Here is a 20,824-nt window from a genome sequence, read left to right on the forward strand (position 1 = left end):
TCAAAATTTGCCAGTAACAGATTAAAACATTGATATACCATGTTCTTGAGCCTTTCTTTACTTTCTGAACCCCAAAATGCTCATCTGTTTTCAAAATAACAAGGCATGCTTAAGAGCAAATGAAAGCAGAGCAAAAAAATTTACTGTCAAATATTTTAGCAGTGGGATATTGATGTTAACTTCAACACAGCATTTTGGGTTGAAAGCTCTATTCAGTTTCAGCCATAATAAGCAATTGTATTCAAGTCTTCTGGTCACAGTGAGCAGATTACATGTCAATGATAAGATTAGGTGCCAGCTCAGATTTTAACACACCAAATTTAATAACCTCATGGACATTAATGGAAGTCAGAAGTTTATTCTGGCATATGAAGTGTAGAGATGAACTTACGCCTCACTGGTGCACTGGTTCTGTCAGTCAGGTAAATCACTGTCACTGGGATAGTGATAGACTGGTCAGTCATAGGACTAGAGACAGTCAGGGTGGTTGACAAGGATCCCTGGCTTGAAAATTTTGGCTCAGACAGACTAACAGTGTAGACAACATAACTAGGCAGCCCATAGGACTTCTCCTTCTGAAATGCCTTCAGTGTTGGTGACCCACATTTCACCTGCAGAGGGAAAAACCCAAGACCTTAAACAGAGATAGCACAACACATACCCATCTTCCAGGCCACATGTCAAAAACAGAGAACAGTTTGCCCCTCAGCAGGAGTCAGACTTGGTTCTAACCTTCCAGTGACACCTGTAGCACCCTCACCCCTCTGCACTGTTGGTTGCCTGTGCCATACATGGGCTAACCCCATACAGCCAGAAGTCAGAGAATCCCTTCCTGGGCTGCCTGAAGCATGGGCAGGCAAACAAGTAAGCAGGCAAGAACCTACCACCCCACCTTGGGATAAGGCAGATATTGTTTCCCCACCTGTGAGCTGGGTAACACATCCCAGTTAGCACACAGGTGAGCCCCACACATTTCTACTACACCACAACATAAGTGAAAACTGAGAAATACAGATCAAGGTCCTAGAGCAGGTCCAAAGGAGGCAACTGGGCTGGTGAAGGGACTCGAGCACAGACCCTATGAAGAGAGGCTGAGGGAGCTGGGGGTGTTCAGCCTGGAGAAGAGGAGGCTCAAGGGAGACCTCATCACTCTCTACAACTCCCTGAAAGGAGGTTGGAGCCAGGGGGGGGTTGGGCTCTTTTCCCAGGCAACTCTCAGCAAGACAAGAGGGCACAAGAGGTCTCAAGTTGTGCCAGGGGAGGTTTAGGTTGGACATTAGAAAGAATTTCTTTACTGAGAGGGTGATCAGGCATTGGAATGGGCTGCCCAGGGAAGGGGTGGATTCTCCATCCCTGGAGATATTTCAAAAGAGCCTGGATGTGGCACTCAGTGCCATGGGCTGGGAACTGCAGCGGGAGTGGATCAAGGGTTGGACTTGATGAGCTCTGAGGTCCCTTCCAACCCAGCCAATTCTAGGATTCTATGGAGTATTTCCACGTTACCTCAGAAACAAACTTGACATGGTAAAGGTGGCACAGAGTGCCTTGGGTTAGACAGCTGCATGTAAAAGTTCAACACACATTCAGCTGTGTTGTGACACTTTCCAGCAACACACTCACCTCCAGGGTATCGAGAATTTCAGTGGCACCAAATATTTTCACATCAGAACTTGTGTAATGGTTACTTAGAAGCATTTCTGTTTGGTCAGCATAAAACCCAGGATTGAATGGCACCTCGGTGCTGATCTGCTCCCCTGAGAAGTGGCTGCCTTGGACTGAAGCTGTCACTCTAAGTGCAGTTTTACTCATGCTGAGATGCTTCAGCTGCTTGTCAGTAAGCCTGTGCATTGTGACAGAACAGGTGTAATGTCCTAGAGGAAGAAAAGCAGTTTGACTGTTAATTGCTCAGCTTTATGGCCTTTTTCTCCATGCAGAGTGAGATTTCTGTGACACCTTTAAAGAACAGTAAAAAAAAAAGTAGTAAAAGTCAACACACTGCAAGAGTAGGAGTGTGCAGGTGGAGGGGACAGTGTGTCTGCTGGTCCAAGCATTGCCATCCCAGAACTGAAACAACTCAAGGTAAGTTGTCCCAAATTAAACGTCATGATAACAACACCAAAATGGCAGTTTACAGACACATTTTATTTTAATATGCCAGTGAGGGTCAACTCCATTTTGTTTATAACATTCATACTAATATTAATAGAAAGGCTTTCCTGAAAACAAAGTAACATCCCGTTTCATGTTCTTTACACCCAAAATTAAAACTTAAGTCAGTTACTATCACCATCACCTACTCTGCTTTATTATTTATTAACGCTTCCTTAAAAGGTTAAATATTCACCATGTTTCCAGGCTCCTATAGGGCCTATTTGTCTAATATTAGCCAGAAAGATACTAAAAAATTTCCCCAGTATGGAAGATACAAAGTGTACATAACAAGGAGAACCGGCTGGGTTGTGCAGGAATGTTTGAAAGCAGGACAAATTCCAGAAATATTTCAATTGCAGAATATAAAGAATTCAAAATGTATTAGTTCTACCAAATGTTCACATTTATGGTATTCCCCTCATTTTAATCACTAATCACTGAGGTTAGTTACACTGCACTAGCTACAGTGCCTGGGCTTTTAAAATGCCAGCATCAGACACAAAAAATATTTGACTGTCAAACATAATTTGGTGAAATCTAAAGATCCCTGGTATGCACACACAATAAACCTCACCCTTGCTTCTCTTATTTCTAGTTTTTAACTTCCAGTACATTTAAGCATACAGTAAAGGCACTGATGTATGGCAAGAAAACACCTGAAAGAGATGTTTACAGATGCAGAGATGATACATTTTGGACTATTTGCCACCTGGGTGCTCATTTGTAACAGCTGAAGGAGAAAACATTTTCCTTCCACAAATACTTCCTTTCCACAAATGAAAATTCCTCACACTCTTTCCTGAACTGTTACACAGAAGGCAAGGTATTTTTTTGTACAAAGGTGGCAGGCATTTGCTCTACCAAGTGTGGGACCTCAGTGTATTATGTTTACTTTCTGCAATATCTCTGTCTCATGGTACTATTGGGCTTTCTACATACCTACAGATATATGAGTAGTAACTTTAAAAATCAGGATCTAAATTTGTAGTCAAGAAAACAAAGTTTGTTTCTCCTCCCCCCCTTCCCCCCCCCAGTAAAATAACAGTTCTGGGTCTTTTCCTGACTCCTGCTACAATCCTGAAAAATGTATTAAATGGGCTGCTACTGATTTCTGTCTCACTCTGAAAACAAATTAGTGTTTTTGTCACACAGAGAAAACGCTAGAGGTAAACATGGAGAGCACATATTAGCAACTCACTGAAGCCTGAGATGCTGCACAGCAAAGCTCAAAAGCTGCAGAAGGAAATCTGCAGGGCTAAAGGGCCTTTGGACTTCATCACAGCAGAATTCAGTCTGCCTGGAGCATGGCATCTTAGCTTACCTGAAACAGCATCAAACCCAGGTTCTGCAATAAAAATATCACGTGCTGGGAAATCAAATGCATCATTGCTGAAATCCAGGTGGCAACTGATAATGGACTCTGGCTGTAACTCAGCAATGGCTTCAATCTGTGCAGGTGAGCACTCCCCTTAAGGGACAGAAAAAAGAATCTCTAAGTAATTGAGACAAAAAATATAACTGATTAATTTTTAATTAATTAAAAGCAAAACCATGGCTTGAAATATCAGGTTATTCTGCCACCTTCTGAATATGGTCTTAAACCAGCTGGAAATCACAGACAACTCTCCCACCCCAGATCTACTCCCACAGAGACAACAAATGAAAATTTTGTAGAGTGTGGGATTTTTTTGACAGGAATAATTTATTTAAAGGAAAAAATGAACTACAGAGAAATTCAGCTCAGAGGTTTCCAGGTTGAATAACTTATATGATTCTGAAAATCTTGATTCATATTTTACTACCAGGCAAGTTGGTTTTTTTGGTTGGCTAATAATTTAGACAAAGCACAGTAAAATACTATTTGGGCAAGCGTTAAGCTAAAACCTAAAAGGAATCATAATCAAACAAAATCAATGAAAAATTATAGCTTAGTAAAAACAGGACACAATACAATGCTTAATCTCAGTACTGATTCTAATTGCCCATAAATTCTGCAAAAGATTGAAGGATGCTAACTAGTTTAAACACGCTCAGCAAGTAAAAAAATAGTAACTTCAGGAAGGCAACTGGAATTAAAAATAAACAAATGACCAATTGCCTATTAACTGTTTTTTGCTATGATCAAGACCCTTAAAACAAACAAAATGCAATCAAAATCATCTATCACGTATATACAAATAAACATGCAATAAATAATCAGCATGAAGATTTTTTTCATCATACCTTTCAAATTTTTATTTTTTTCCCCAATTGAAACTATCACTTTTGAGGCTGCAACTCCTTGTAAGCTTGTTTTCACTCCACTTACATGCATTGCTGTTGTCCTCTGAGGTATATTAATCAGTATCTGAAAAGGGGATAAAGCACACTTACCAAAAACTATTTTAACAAATAAAAATTAAAGCAAAACCAGACTGGACTGACTGTGCAACACACACATCCTTGTATGTAGAGCAGAAGACTCCAAGCTGTCTTTTGTCTCTTCATAAGAAATCCCACATTTCTCTCATTTTAGAAGCTGTCTTTCAAGGCAATTTAAACTGGTAAAAACATTTTCTTCTTTCTACTCAACCCTCATAATTTAATGGCATAAAGCTCTATATCTACATTTAATTTAAAAAGAAGAACATCTAGTGCTTGTGTTAGCTGATTCAGCACAACTGCACTGTAGCTAAACAATATCATCTGAATAGTTCTGATCAGTGATGCACAGTAATATGGAACAACACTTTTTAAAGTTCTTGCTGGCATCTCCTCCTGCACTGAAACTTCATTCATAAAAACAGCCATACTAAAAAATTGCTTTGCATCTGGAAACAACTTAGCCAAGCAAAGGAATCAAAATGTACAACATAGGAACAGTACAGGCTAAAATGACAAACTATCAGGCTAAATTTTCCTCCTTAGCATAGCCAATTAAAAAAATCCCATGAAGTGTTTTGGACACTTACCAAACACTTTCCAACCATTTGCATTTCTAATACTTCTTTCTTTAAAAAGAATGATTCTAACTATTTTAACAAAAACAATAAGCTCACAGAAAACATTGTGGGGAGGGTTCACCTGAAGCAAACAAGCATCATCAACTCCAGTTGGATTTCACAGGCCCTCACCTCTCTGTATGTTCTAAGCAATCCAGGAATCTCATAGTAGACAGTGACAACACCAGAATCCCTTGCCACTGCCACACCAGTCTTGGAGTCAACTTGAAGAACACTGCTTAACAAGGAGCTCCAGCTTCCTGGCACACCTGAGAAGACACCACTCAACAAATTTATGCTAAGAAAAGCATTTAACTGCACGCTGGTGTCTGTATGTATGTACCTTGTCACTGAAAAGAGTTTCTAGAGTCTCAGGTGGTGGAAGGCTGGCAGCCCAACACCAACTGATTTGTCACTCTGATAACAAAGTTCCTTAATATTAACAATCAAATACAGTGAATGAAGTTAAGACAGTCCTGACTCTGCACGTTTCCCATAAAAAATCAAGCCTGTCAAGCTAACAGAATGGAAATGTCTGAAGCCTGATACTCATTAATTCAATACAAGCAACATATTGCACGGTACAATTAAAATTAGAGGAGTTGATAAAACCTATTTTTATCATTAACAAGAACAGTGACATTTGTTTCTGAACAAGTATCATAAATTATGCATTTAGTTTTCCTGAGAATAAGAAAGAGTCATACTGATGTCCAATTATATAGCTGCAAATCCACTGCAGCTGAAGCTGCTGCTTACCTTCCTGGTTTGTCAGTGAAGTGCTCAAACAGAGGACATCACCTACCACCACATCAGTGAGGTCAGGGAAAATGGCATGTTGCACAGGAAGGGGGACATAGTCTGCAATTCCACTGTGTTCCACATCCCAGACTTTCAGCAAGGTCAAACCTACATTTACAGTCCGGATTACAAACGTGTTGTTTGTGGCTCCTTTCCCAATCTGCACGTAGTCATCTCTACAGAGAAAAAAAAATGCTTTCATATTAAGGAAAGTTTGTTGATGTAATTAGGTCTACAATAAATAGCAGGCACTGAGCGCTTTTTAGATGGCTGACTTCTTGTTTTCAGCAATGGTTGTTTTCATAGAATCATAGAAAGTCAGGTTGGAAGAGACCTTGAGGATCATCTGGTCCAACCAACCCTTCTGATATTATTGTTTAGATGAGATGTTTCAGTAGCACATCAAGCTGAGACTTAAAACTTTCCCAAGTGGGGGAATCCACCACTTCCCCTGGGAGACCATTCCAATGTCTGACTGTCCTCAGGGTGAAAAATTTTCCTCTTTTGTTCAATTGGAATCTCCCCATTGCCCCTCATCTGGTCCACGGGACTCCTCACAAACAGGGAGTCTCCATCTTCTTTGTAGCCCCACTTTAAGTAATGGAACATGATAATAAGGTCTCCCCTAAGCCTTCTCTTCAAGGCTAAACAAACTCAGTCTTCTCAGCCTCAGTTTTTCTCAGTATTTTCTAATGAAGTCTGACAAAACATAAGAATTATTTCAGTGTTACGGAGGCAAACTCCAGTTCTCACATAGTTCTGCTGAGGAGATACTGAGATCATAATGATGTATGAGAGCTACTTCCTAATTTTAGGAGTTATAGAACTTCAAAATTATGAGCTCTGTCTCTTTTCCCTTTTCTCAGGGAGTTAAGAAGTTAAACACCAATATGCAGTTTTCCAACCATAACTTTGCACAGCTAAATCATATTTTACTGGGAGTTCTGATAATTACCACAACTCAGCATTCCCAAATGCACTCCTGAGTGCAAGCAGCACCCAGACTGCCACCCTGGCAGCATCACCCAGAGGTAGTGAGGGTCTGGACAGCAGCAGAGCTGGGTCAGCAGAGTGCTGCACCTGAGGTGCACTGCTTCTCTCTCCAGGGCTAATGATGAGTCCTCTGCTGAAGCAGCTCTGTCACATCTATTTAGGAAGCTGGGGCAGTGTTATCTCAGGGACCTCTATGCTACAGAAATTTCTGCAGATCATTTAAGCAGGAGAAAAGATAAAATCTTGAATTCAACCCCTGCCCCCTTTTCTTTTTTTTCCCCTTTTCATCTTTTTTCTTTAACTGCAAGGTGCTCTGCAGAAAAGAAGCCACATTATAGTAATGGAATTAGTGATGACTTACTAATGACCAAAGGCAGCTGGTTTATAGTATTTATTATTCTTTGAGGCAAAGACCAAAAGGTCTTTTGAGGCCTGGCTCTGCCGTGCAAAGGCTGCACAAACATATCTGAAGAGACAGCCCCTGATCCAGAAGGTTCACCATCTTATGTAAGACTTAAGTGAGTCAGTGTAACAAAGCACTAGGAGAAAAGAGGCAAGATGAGGTGTATGCTAATAAGATCAATTGTTTATAGAGGCCACTGATGTATGCATTCTGATGATTCAGAGTCACTTAAAGCAGAAATGTACCCCAGCAAGCCCCACTAGGGAACGTGCTCATCTGGGCAACCTTCCATTTGCTAGAGAGTATTGATTGCTAACTGGAACTCTTCCTTCTGCTACAGTGCCTCTGAAGACCTCAGAGACAAAATCCTTTCTCTGCTAATCCCAGTCAGAGCTATACCTTCACCTGATATCTTTGGAACAATCTTTGCTCCTTGCTGTGGCTGGGCTATTTGTATTTGGCCTTTTTTTTTTCTCTGCAGTTAACACTCACGATAGATACCTACCTGTTTGTTGCAAAGTTGAGCACAGAATTATGGGAATGAAAAGTATCTCCAGAGTTATCATGAAAGTGAACTGTAAATGTCAGTGTCACACCCAGGGGAAGAGCCAGCAATGCCTCTTTGTTTTGTGTGTGCAGAACAGGGCTCATGGAGATTCTCAGGTATGAAATGGGGCAGACCTGTAAAAAAACATCCGCAGTGAAATGCAAAATACAATTTATTTTTTTTTTTTTTTCTTCTTAGGTTTGGAGTGCTTTTTTTTGTTTGTTTTGTTTTTTTGGTTTGGGTTTTTTTTTTTGTTATTGTTTTTTTGTGTGTGTGTGCTTCTATAAAAATAATAAGCTAGCTGGGCTAGAGCCAGTTGCCCATGATCATGTGCCTTGAGTACATCCTGGGACATCTCTCTGTGCAGTGCCAGTGCTCAACAGCCACCCCAGTAAGAAAGTGCTTCCTTATCTTCAGGCAGTTTCAAATATTTCAACCCATATGTGTCCCCTCTTGCCCTGTCATCAAGCACTGCTGAGAAGAGACTGGCTCTGTCTTCTTCACACTCACCCTTTAGGTATTTCTCACTATTCTGCTCTGATAGCACTGGAAATTGAAACAATCAGTAACAACGTAGAAACACACAGCACAGCTTTTAAAAACTACATTTAATATCCTGTAAACTAAAACTGTTCAAGACTCCTTAGATATGCAAGAGAACAAGCTGCCCTTAGTCTTCTTTACCAGTAATTCTTGAAATAAAAAGTGTAAATCATTCCTCAGTGATGAGATCAGGAGTAACTTGTGATGTATGTGAGGGATAAATGGTGAGTATTTTCCCCATTTCCCTGGTGCAAACCAGGTGAGAAAGCTGGGATGACAAGGGCAGCTCCTAGTGGCAAAACTCCAATGAAAGAAGTTTGTCTAAAGACAACAAATTCATAATGATTTGCTTTGTTTTTTTTTTAAAAAACAATAGTGTTTTTCATTAAATTATCTAGCAAATTAACAAGCAAAATTACCCAACAAAAAGAACTCCATCTGTTGTTTTTGTTACAGCTGTTGGAAAATAAATAATGGGAAGATGGAGAAAGAAAAACCCTCAACTATATAGAGAACTATTTTAAAAGAAGCCCTCAAGCTTATCTTGTAGGAAAATCCCTTTTTTTTCTGACCTAAGAGGCTCAGCTAAAACGTAAAACTCTGCAATCTCAAAATGTACATGTCAAAACTTAAAAGGAAAGGACAAATTTGGCCTCAAGCAAATAGCATCTTTGGTGAGTCTGAAAAAAAACAACCAGTGGCTAGAATATCAGCATATCCAACTGTCTGCTCCACAGGCTGATATAATCAGTTAAAATACCAGTGCACACGGTCATCTGCCCAAATAGCTGAGGTTATAAACTAACAAAAACACCATTCCCTGACAGATTTTCAAGCTTGCTTTACTTTAAAATCTCAGAAAGCGTCCCACAAGGGACAACTGCTAAATTTAATATTGATGAAAACAGCTATTTACTCGTAAAGCATCTCAGTTTTTCAAGTACTTTTTATTTTTAAAAAATATATTCTGTTGAGTACAGCTGGTACTGGCAAGTTCTTAGCCTGCTTCCATGCTAAGCATCCCTCCACTCCTTGCCTCCACTCTCCTCCTTGCCTGATGTAAGACTGTCCTTTTTTGAGCAAAGTTGAAGGTCTGAGTGTTCAGTGATGCTGCTGCAGTGGTTTGGTTCTTAATGGTGTACAGTTGTAAAAAGACAAAAGAAGGAGTGAGGAAGGAAAGGACAGGGTGAAGGAGAGAGCTCTGCCTTGGAATGACACAACAGATTAAAGCTCATCTCCTGCTCTGTCACAATTTTTTCTACATGACCTTCAGCAAAAGCACTCAAACTCTCACTCCTCCATCCATAATCAGAAGGCAGCAGCACTGTGTTCCTCATGGTGTTCCTGTTAGGTTAAAAATATGATTCCCATACAAGTAGTGCAGTCTTAATGAGTACCTAAGCCTATCCTAGTTATACAAGATGCTGAACTCAGATGGTTCCTACTACAAAGAGCTCACAAGCTTCATAACCTAGTACCCTGACTCCACAGTTTCTGCAATACCCTAACTGTGTATGGAAAGAAAGCACAAAGGGAGAATTTAACTTCAGTACCACTTTATGCTGACAAAACACCATCTGAGCCAACCCCAGCCTCATCAGATGCCTTTCACTTGACAGATCCAGTCGTGAAGGGAAGGAACAAGGTCACCCACAACAGAAATTCACTGCCACCACCTAACAGCAGGAGTGGCATCAGTGAAACTAAGCCACCACTGTTTTTTTCAATCTCCACCCAGGAGGACAGACCTACACGCTGTCCTACCCACAAAGGTAAACATTATGGTAATAGAAATAACGTGATTGGAAAAAAAATCAAGGCACTTCACAGCAATTGTAATAATTAAACAAAAATAAATTAAGGTCAGCATTTAATTATATGCTTTTCTCCTTTAGTTGGGACTTAGGAAAGATCCTGAGTGAGCAAAAAGAGGTCAGAGGAAGTGCAGCAGCAGATATCTCAAGGCTTATGTTGCACAAGGACTCCTGAACAGAAATGATGGACATAAGGGAATGTATGTCCTAAGTTCCCAACCAGCAGATTAGACTTCACATAACAGCACTCAATCAACAGAGGAAATTTTGAGAAAGGAAGAAGTCTCATTAGCCTGGAAAGGAACTGCTGAGCTTCACTACAGATTTGTCCTTCCCTGCAGCACCCATGTTCAGTGCAGCTCAAGGCCCATAGGGCAGCCTTGGACATGTTCCTTGCCAGCTCACCAAATACAGGCAACAGCAGCTACATCATTGCATCTGATAGGACAGGCTTTCTCATGCTGAGATTTTCATTATATGTAAAAGCTGAAGTGCTGGGAAACAGCAGAGACAACAAAATTCTGGGGCACTGTACAGTTACATCTTTAAGATCTTGAAAATCCAGGTATCACTTGCAACAGATGCTGCATTTTTCTTATTATTCCAGATGATATTTGCCTTTTTCACATGTAATAATAAGATGTTTATATCTTTTAAAATTTGAATTTCTGTAATTATTAGCCTTCTAAGAGACTCTTGTGACAAACTTTTAATTTTTTTTTTCAAGTTTAAGGCACATGCCTACAAAAGCCTTTTTGCAAAACGTACCAAACTTAAGAATTTGTTAGAATTTAATGCTTATCTAGTTTACTATACTAAACTTTTCTTTTTTCAAAGCTCAGAACTATTAATGCAGATGCATTTTTCAGGAGTGAAGTTCAAAATGTGCAGTTAACCATCCCCACTGCAGTAGCAAAGTAAAACTTCTAACAGGAACTACAAAGAGAGATGATGCTACCTTAACAGCAGCTACAATGGTCTGGTTGATCCCAAATGTTTCTTGTGAAATCACTTCAATGGTTGATGATCCTATCAATGACCCAGAGTTAAGGACACCTCTCTCATCAATCTTCACAACAGGAACTTTCTCTGGCCCATCCAGAACGTGGTAACTCAGTGAAGCCACTCGGTCCCTTAAAAAAACAAACACCCAAAAGAGAGGAACAAAAAGTAAAAACCCCCTTAAATGAGTTAAACCATATTTACACCAATAAATTTTGCAAATCTAGAAGACTGCTACCTGGCATTTCTTTTCCCCACACATCCACAATAAAAGCTGAAAAACCTGTGTTCCAGCCTAAGAAAGGAAAGTTTAAGCTCTGATTCAAGCTCACTTGGAAGAAGCCTTAACTGGGTGTAGGAATGTACTGAAATTAAGTTTCCACTCACTGCCCTGCAGAGTCATCATTCACTGATGTCAACTTCATTCCAAATAATAACAACTGAGGCTGCAACAGGCAGCTTCTGCCATCATTTTCTGTAAACAATATTTAGAGGGAGATCAGTCTGCCAGAGTCAGTGCTGGCCTTAGAGATAGTCAGGGATGTGACTAAGTGGACCTCATCAGTTTACTGGAAATAGTTTTGTAGACAAGGTTAATTTTTGGGATAACTCTTACCATGGTATTTGCATATTAATAAAGTGAGCAAATACCTAAGCTGTAATTAGAGGGCATTCTGAGACATTAGCTACTTTTAGGTATCACTTATCACATCTTGTAAAAGATCTGTAAATACTTTAATTTTTTTTTTCCAAGCTCCTCCACTGAGATAGAAATACTCTTCATCCTAGGAAGGATGAAATACCCTTCATCCTTCTCCTTCACATCCTAGGAAAAGAGCTTTAAAGCTGGATTTTAGTTGCCCTTTTCTAGGTTAAAGTGTAATTGGTTTTGTTGGTAGAATTCAGATATAGGGGCTCCAACTTTGGATAATGAAGGTAATGGGACAAAAAAAACCCTTACAAACTGGTATCTAGTAATTTGATGACAAAAATCTGTGCATAAGAGAGAGCAAAACAACAGTAGTAAGTGATTACAAATGACAGGGCTCCAATGTATCTGTTCCAAAAGTAGATACTGAATGATCATGGCCACTGGAGCCTCAGTGAAACCAGCAGTTCCCTCCTCTTAAAAATTTACTATATCCAAAGCCTCACCCTCAGTGTATGCTCTATTGTCTCTAACTGCACACTGTTTTGCTAGGAAAACCAACTTCCAAGCCCAAAATATGTCTGAAATGTCAGCCTTTGGAAACAGATTATGTAAAAAGGACTTCTCCTTTGGAAAGGACATTTTAATCTCAAAAATCTAGTCACACCTTCAGTGTAAGAACTACAGAGAAGTATATTCCACAAAGTCCTGATTGCCCATAAAAACTCTAGTGGAAGCAGGCTACTGCTTTAAGTGGCTCAGCATCTTTTAAAATAAGGATGTAAAAGTTTAAAATATCAAATAAATTTAATAGCTACAATTTCACTAAAATAAGATTTGTCAGAACCCCAAAGTATAGGTAAGATGCTGTTAATCACCAGGCAAGTTATGTATTATAGAAATGAAGTGGGATACTCTTTTAAAAAGACTGAGACAGCTTCAAACAGAAATGCTTTATGGCTTTGCTAAACTGTTGACACAAATCACAGTAAGAAAACTGATCACTAACCTGTTTGTCTGCAGTTTAATAAAGGAATTGGGTGACATTAAGATCTGCTCTGCTTCTACTTCTGGAGTGACTAAATGCAGTTTTTCAAATACCTGGAAAATAAAAGGCCTCTGTTGTATGCAACAAGTAATCTGTTCACCTTCAGAGCAAAAAAACCCTCCAAATAAAACAATAACACAATTTTTTTTAACCTTGTATAATATTTATGGTGAAAAAATGAAAATTAAACATGAATATTTGAGAATAGAATAGAATAGACAGTATCTGCCACAAATGATTCTGAGAAGCATTTATTTCTATAGCTATAGCTACACTATGAAGCAGTATGAAAAAACCAAGTAGATATACCAAGTGAAAAGATGGTGGAGAACCCCATTCACCCAAGTTACTTTAGTTACTGGCCCCTCAGTTTTGGGGCCAGGTCTCTTTAATACTCTTATCAATGATCTGGACAAGGGGACCCTCACTAAGCTTACAGAAGACATGAAGTTGCGTAGGAGTGCTGATCTGCTAGAGGGATCTGGACAGGCTGGATCAATGGACTGAGGCCAGTTCCATGAGGTTCAACAGGGCCAAGTCCTGGGTCCTGCACTTGGGTCACAACAACAACCCCACTCAGTGCTCCAGGCTTGGGGAAGAGTGGCTGGAAAAGTGCCCAGTGGAAAAGGACCTGGGAGTGTTGGTCAACAGTGACTGAATATGAGCCAGTGTGTGCCCAAGGAGGCCACCAGCACCCTGGCTGGTACCAGCACTGGTGTGGCCAGCAGGACCAGGGCAGGGATCATTCCCCTGTGGTGGGCACTGCTGAGGCTGCACCTCAGATCCTGGGGTCAGTTCTGGGCCCCTCATGACAAGATGGAGACTGGAGTAAGTCCAAAGAAGGGCCATAGAGCTGGTCTGGAGCACAAGTCTGATGTGGAGCAACTGAGGGAAGTAGGAAGGTGTTCAGCCTGGAGCAAAGGTGGCTGAGGGGAGACCTTCTCCCTCTTTACAACTCCCTGAAAGGAGAATAGAGTGGGGCTGTGCCAGTTTCTTCCCCCTAGTAACAAGCAAGATGAAAGGAAAGCCCCCAGTTTGTGCCAGGGGAGGTTCAGATTGGATGTTAGGCAAAAATTTCTCCACTGAAAGGGCTGTCAAGCCCTGGCACAGGCTGCCCAGGACAGTGGCTGAATCACCATCCCTAGAGGGATTTTAAGGACACACACACGTGGTGCTGAGGGACACAGCTTACAGGTGGACTTGGCAGTGCTGCATTTCCACTTGGACCTGATGATCTCTAAGGTATTTTCCAACCAAAATGATTCTGTGATGCTAAGTCTGAGCCCACGAAGGGCAACATAATCTGCACTCCTCAAGCAACATTTTCTGGCTTCATTCCACCCGAAGAAATCCAGTTTGAATACTTTGAAACTGCTCCAGGAAGTGTGGTGAGTGGGAACAACCAGGAGATTGATTTCAGAATTTAATTCCTGATTCAAATTAACATGCCTGCACAGATGTGTATGATCAGCACTGAAACCAAGAAGCATTACTGTGCAGCAGAGCAGCAAAGTTCTTTTACAGCACTAACACAGCCTTTCCACAAAACACAAGTCACCTCAATTTCAGGTGGTCTGCAAGAAAAATCAATTCCTGAATTTCATTCAGGCATCACATCAGTGAGTGACTGTTCAGTGTAAACCTTACCAACACATGGGGAACGTGGTGGTTTCCAAACAGAGGAACGTTATGCAAACAAGAGTAAGGGCTCAAAGAGAACCCTAAGATGGAACTACTCTGCATTTCAAATTTCTGACTTCAAACACAGACTTTAATGCAGCTCTGAAACAGGTATCAAAAAATTAACTGTGAGCAACACCATCATACCTGAATTTGGATTTCATCAGACAGTTCTTTTGCCATGTTGTAAAACTGATTGGCTGCAGGATCAGTGACCCTCACAACAACTTTCAGGCCTGTTCTTCCCTTTACTCTGCCATAAACATCCATTGCAAAGTTGTATTTTGCAGGAAGCTGAAAAGAAGCCTTGGACAGGAGAAAGTGATTAAATTTGACACACTGAAAGAGGTGACACTTATACAAAGGGAACACCCAAAAATGACAACAGCTCTTTGATTTTGAGTAAATGGAAGAAACAATATTTTCTCAGTTCCCACTCTGTAGCAGTTTCCTTTTCCCAAGATATTCATACATGCAAGTACACATGCACACACACAATTTACCTCACTGTGTCTTGTCTTGATATCCAGAGTATCCCTCTTTGTGACAGACCAGTGGAATGTTAATCCTGGCACTGCATTGCCAAAGGAAAAAGGAGTCTGACTACTGGTGATTCCCATTACATAAACTGGCATCTAGAAAGAAAGAAATTAATTTTCTTAGATAATTCTAGGGTGCTAACCAAACTGCACAGAGGTAACAGAACTAAACTCAAAACTGAATGATCAAGAGATTCTGTGGAAGAGTCAAATAATCACTGACTTGTAAAAAGTAAATTTTGATTTACTTTGCTACATACTCTACAAAAAGCAATCACGGGTTTTCCATGTAAAAAGATGAGTTCAATATTTCATTTATTCCATTTGTAGCATCAAATCACTTCACCTTTCTTAAATCACACTAAGTTTTCTAAATCTCTGACTAGATGATGTCCCTGATTAACTCTGTTCTGGGCAGACTTGCCCTTCTACCTCTCCAAATCAAGATAACATAACAAAACACAAACCAGGGATTTCTTATTTTTAATCTTCAAAGCAATTCATTCACCTGAGACCAACAAACTCAGATCACTGTCCTTTTTGGAATGAGTAACCAATAGGGAAATACAGACTTAAGAAAAACCTGACTTATAATAAGATAATTTGAATGCTGTCTGTTGTCCTGGATATAGCAGACACACTGTAGATTCTTAACATACAAATGAAGAAAGTCTCCACTGCAAACAGAATGAAGCTGAGAGAACCATATTCAATGGTTCAATGGTCCATATTCAATAAGGTTTCCTCAGCAGGGTCTGAATTCCTCAAAATCAGTCTAGTGCAGACAATAAATTTGTCCTGATCTGTCTTTTAATATGTTCATCTCTGGAGCTTCTCCACTGACAGCACATTCACTCCTGTGTTGGCAGTGGTGCCCCTCAGAGCAGGCAAGAGAACTGCAGTGGTACTATCAGATGACCTCAATCAGAATGGTCACAGCTTGCAAATCAGAATTTTAAGGGAATAAAAGGTAACCACAAACCAACTAACCTGTGTACCCATTTTCATGCGTGTTATTGGTGCACGAATCCTAACAGCTGTCAGCTGTACTACTTCAACTTCCACTTGGTCCTAAGGAGGAAGGGAAGACATTGTAAGCACTTGTCAAATGTAAACTAGATTTTACCTTCAGGATCTATTTACTACTTTGCTATTATTCATCACTATTGCCATGTGATTTGCATGTAGCTTATCACAGAAAATACAGATGGACATAATTCACTAGGACTGTAAAAAATTACAAAAGCATTGACACCTTAGACTGATGGGTATTTAAAAATTCCATCTACATAAAAAAAATCAAAAATCTGTGCTCAAAATTACTGACAAAAGGGATGATAGAGTGGAGAGGTGACAGTCTGCAAGGGACAGGGAAGACACTGAGAGAATTAAAAGGAAATAACAATGGTAAGCTGCAAATGGGACAGCATAAAAGGATGATATATGTGATACTCTGATGTCTCCTCGGATATCCTGACATTCCTGATATATTTTTTTCCTACTGTATACTGGGGAGGAAAAGGTCTGACCTGGACCTCACTGGTCAGTAGATTGAGCTTTCAAGTTCATTCTGCTTCCTGCCACAGCAGCAGGGCAGGTTGCTGCCCCCACATTACAAAGCACAAGGGGGGGTTATTTTTATTTTTTTTAATTACTTTGTCTCTTCTTGGCCTGCGGTGAGATCTTTCAAGCAGCAGAGCTTTGTGGTGTGCAGCAGCTGTCCTGCCTTGACCTCAAATGAAGAGCTGTAAGATTTGGCCTGAATTCTATTGTTCTTAGTCTCATGCAAGTCTCAGGGACTCGTGGTGCCTTATTGGCCTGCTCAACAGCTACTTTATGCTCAGCTAGTAGGAACTAACATGGACACAGATCCTGATGGAATACCAGGAATTCACTGCTTGAACTTCATAGATGGACTCAGACCACAGGACAGAAAACCAGCTTTCTATTCAGCCTGCCTAGAGCTTAGGAGACAGTGAATTTCTTGTGCAAGTTACCTTCTGACCTCTGCTGACTTAAAGATGCTGCCAAACTGTAAGGGCCACAGGAAAGCACAGCCTTCTGTTGGCTTGGAAAGGCTTCTTTCAGTGGGCTTGCCAAAATCTTGACAATCAATTCTAAAGATATCAGACAGTTTATAAAGTCTCTCTGGGATATCAGTAGGACTTTGCTTAAAGGTTCAGTGAGCTTTAGCTCTCTGTTGAAAGTATCACCTTTGTCAGCACAGGCACAAGTTCACAGGCCAGAGGGTGAGAAACATTCATTTTTCATGTCCTTAAGGAAAGCAGGAATCAAGTGTACAAGATATCATTACCAAGACTAGTCATCCCTTTTGAGCCAAACCCATGAGCTAGAGCCTCTTTGAGGTTTGTAAGGCAGCATCAAACATTACCTGAGACACCATGACAAGCTTCCCAGTCTCTGCATCCACAGCTTGCACCACTCCTGTTACTGTCCCATTCCCCACAGCCACTCCTCTGACCAGTCCAGTGCTGTTCACTGATGCAATGTTCTCATTGCTGATGGAGAAAATGATGTTGGACTGAGGCTGAGGGCCTCCTTCTGAAGTGATCTATAATGAACAGCACAAAGAACAACTACAATTAACACATCAGATATGTGTTCTGGTTAATGTTGCAGGGTACACCCCTTCTGTGCTCAGCACCTCAGTGTCTTCAGGGAGAAAAGGCCCTTCCCAGGGCATCTCAGGTTTATTTCTCCTGCACACTGGTCCTTGCATGATGTCAGACAATATATGAGCTAAGCACAGAAGTGGACTGTGTGCTAGTGGACTAATAGGATGATGCTACATCCAGCCCAGAAAGTTTCAGGAAAATTTACCTCTCTTTCTCTTCACCACACGTGGTACGGCTCTGCCCTTTTTGTAGAACTAGCCCACTATGTTAAATTTCATGGAAGTGACAAATTATTAATTTAACATTTAGCACTGGAAAGGCTGACACTCCCCTGACACAAATAAAAACAAAACCTTTGATTTGGCAACACAGTAAAATGGAAGATGGCCCAAGAAAAAAACTTTTTGTTTTAGGAAGAGTAGCTAAATTGCCAAGTTGAATATCTACTCCTGAAAAATAAGTTATAAAAAATTATTTTAAGATAGAATATGCAAAAGAAAGAAAATATGCAGGAAGATGCCTTACCTGAATCATGGCCCCAATAATCAGTGTCACTTTCCGTGGCAGCAGCCTAAAGGGAGGAAATACCTAAAAACAGCAATATGAATATTTGTGTTCATGCTATTTCCATAAATTATGTCATAAAACAGTACATACAAGTGTAAAACTGAGTCTTATCTTGCTTAATTAGGGTAAACTGAGCATGAAAAAACTTATCTCTTACAGTTAAAAACCACTGTGAAACCTGAAACAAACCAGTATTTGGATAACTTCTGGATCACTACTCTTTCTGGCAAATTAATTACTCCACTATAAACTAACTATAATACACTGCTCCTACTCCATCATAACACAGCATTTGTATGTACACATGCATGTATTTTATCTGAAACTATTTACTTCAATCTGTTGTGGAGCAGAGTTGATTCTTTGTCCTCTTTTGTCAGCAACAGTGGCAATAAGACTCGTCTGACCAATGGCCATCCCATGCACCAGAAAAGCAGCAGTTTGGGCATCAAGAGCTTCACTGAGTGGGCTGTAGCAAAGAAACCCATTAAAACAGAGAAGTTCATTGAATAAATTTCATGAATAGCAAATGCAAAGGACTTATTTAGTATAAGGCAGCTTTATCATAAGGACACTTAAGGTGACTATGTCTTCAGCAAAATTAAACCATCACATTTCTACATGGAACATCACAAAATGGCTCTTTGTAGCCTGTGCTTTATTTTAAAATGAAATACCTGAAATGAAAATGCAATAAGAGCATTAACTGGTGTAGACCAAAACTCTGCCAGGGAGACCACTAACCAGTATGACCAGTATGGGTGATAGTGACCCAAGCCTACAGATCTTGACACTACAGAGGGGAACAGGGCAGGTACAGACAGGCAGCACTGCCTGGGGCACACAAACACCTCCCCAGACAAAGCAGAATCAGTTTTAATGATTACTTTAACATTAGAAATCAAGAATCCAGAAAACTTTTTTTTCTGGGATTTTAATCATTGTGTTTAGAGCTTGGAAACTAAGGAGCTTTGAGGCAACAGGATGAGTTAGTCTACATGTTTCTAAAAAGCTAAGTGACAGGCAGAATGAATTTGATAGCATCAGATATATTTTCAGAGTTCTTTACTGGCATTATTTGCTTCCAAGATGCATAGGCTCCATGAAACAATATAGTGTGTGAATACCATCTTATTCACCATTCACCATGATTTAGAGTGTTAACTTAGGCAATTTTCCTGACAAATAACCATTTTTGACTATTTAGAAAGCAACTAAAACTTTAAAAAAATAAAATAAACGAAACTCAGTCACTGTATATACTATTATGCTGCCAACCCAATACCTCCAATTACTTTTTGCTTATTCTGCCTCTAAACATACTTACAGGACACAGAAAATATCCACTGACTTACACAAGTGAAACAATCTGAGATGCTGCCCTTAGTTTTAGATCCATGACAGAAAAGTATTTTGAGAGAAAAGGTTTCTTCAAGTCATCCAGAACTCTGACATAAGCTTTAACTGTTTTTCCAATCTCCACCTGAAACAAAGTCACACTCAGCCATTTTTTATTTAAATTATTCTTATTTATTAGCATAAACATTTTAATTTCACTTCGTATTATACTTTTAGTAGGGTATTAGAGAAAAAGCCCAAAGGTTAGATTAGCACTGTTTTTAAAGAAGAATCTCTGCCAGCTTTGGTTAGTGTCAAATTAAACAAATGAATTCAGGTCTTTCAGCTAGCAGGGGCATAATTAAAACATCCAGAAATATCAACACTCACTTTGTCTAAGATACACCCAACCTGTCAAGTAAAATGAGCTGGACTTTTTTTTGTTTGTTTGCTTTTAAAAAGATGGCCATTAGGAGAATGACCTTGAGGCAAAACATCCTCCTAAAAGAATTTCTCTCATGCACTTTAAACAACAGGAAATATAAATTAGTGTGTTTGTATAAATTATGAATTAACACTGCTGTGTAAATGCAGAAGTTGAGATTTGTGCCACACAGAACATGAAGTAAGAGACAGCTGATACTCTGAAAGATGTACAAGCTAAAAGGACAAATTTGGGAGGTAAATACAAACACAGGGAGATCAAACTATTTCTCCAAGGCTATACAGCTGCAGCTGAGGGCCCTAACTACCACCTCCTACCATTTTGTACATGTCTCATCTTTATGTTCATAACCAGCACAAGGCATCAGGACAATCTAGATCAGCAAATTATGCTGGTTGCAAAGCCACTAACCTTGTCAACAACTCGGACATAGAGTTCCTGTATACCAGATACATAAATCTCAGCTTTGGCTGGTGCAGGGAAAGCCAAACACAAGTCATGAATCATTACAGTCACTGATCCTGGCAGCAGAGGATGCACCTGCAATGCCAAAAGAAAATTCCATTAGAGCACTTCTTATTTTCATTTTTCATTCAAAGGATAAAATTTTTATCAGTTTCAGGGCAGACACAGTTGGATGCAGGAGACTCCAAGCCTTAGACACAGATAATTGTTCCACCAAAACAA

The 20,824-nt window shown here is 40.0% G+C and overlaps 1 protein-coding gene across 1 annotated transcript in view; it reads right to left on the reverse strand.

Moving 5' to 3' along the window:
- Window positions 1-20,824, reverse strand: part of NUP210 (nucleoporin 210) — a 68,998-nt gene that overhangs the window by 3,500 nt on the left and 44,674 nt on the right. Inside the window, exons 21-37 of the mRNA XM_071755481.1 lie at window positions 20,549-20,677; window positions 19,710-19,837; window positions 18,688-18,823; window positions 18,313-18,375; window positions 17,544-17,723; window positions 16,142-16,222; window positions 15,116-15,247; window positions 14,760-14,918; window positions 12,894-12,985; window positions 11,192-11,366; window positions 7,835-8,010; window positions 5,892-6,109; window positions 5,265-5,401; window positions 4,375-4,498; window positions 3,473-3,619; window positions 1,621-1,871; window positions 392-611 (exon numbers count right to left, since the gene is read on the reverse strand). Coding sequence (XP_071611582.1) covers window positions 392-611; window positions 1,621-1,871; window positions 3,473-3,619; window positions 4,375-4,498; window positions 5,265-5,401; window positions 5,892-6,109; window positions 7,835-8,010; window positions 11,192-11,366; window positions 12,894-12,985; window positions 14,760-14,918; window positions 15,116-15,247; window positions 16,142-16,222; window positions 17,544-17,723; window positions 18,313-18,375; window positions 18,688-18,823; window positions 19,710-19,837; window positions 20,549-20,677 — 2,548 coding nt within the window. The remainder of the gene's footprint in view (window positions 1-391; window positions 612-1,620; window positions 1,872-3,472; window positions 3,620-4,374; window positions 4,499-5,264; window positions 5,402-5,891; window positions 6,110-7,834; window positions 8,011-11,191; window positions 11,367-12,893; window positions 12,986-14,759; window positions 14,919-15,115; window positions 15,248-16,141; window positions 16,223-17,543; window positions 17,724-18,312; window positions 18,376-18,687; window positions 18,824-19,709; window positions 19,838-20,548; window positions 20,678-20,824) is intronic.

The sequence above is a fragment of the Heliangelus exortis genome, chromosome 12 (genome assembly GCF_036169615.1).
Source record: "Heliangelus exortis chromosome 12, bHelExo1.hap1, whole genome shotgun sequence".
Taxonomy (NCBI): domain Eukaryota; kingdom Metazoa; phylum Chordata; class Aves; order Apodiformes; family Trochilidae; genus Heliangelus; species Heliangelus exortis.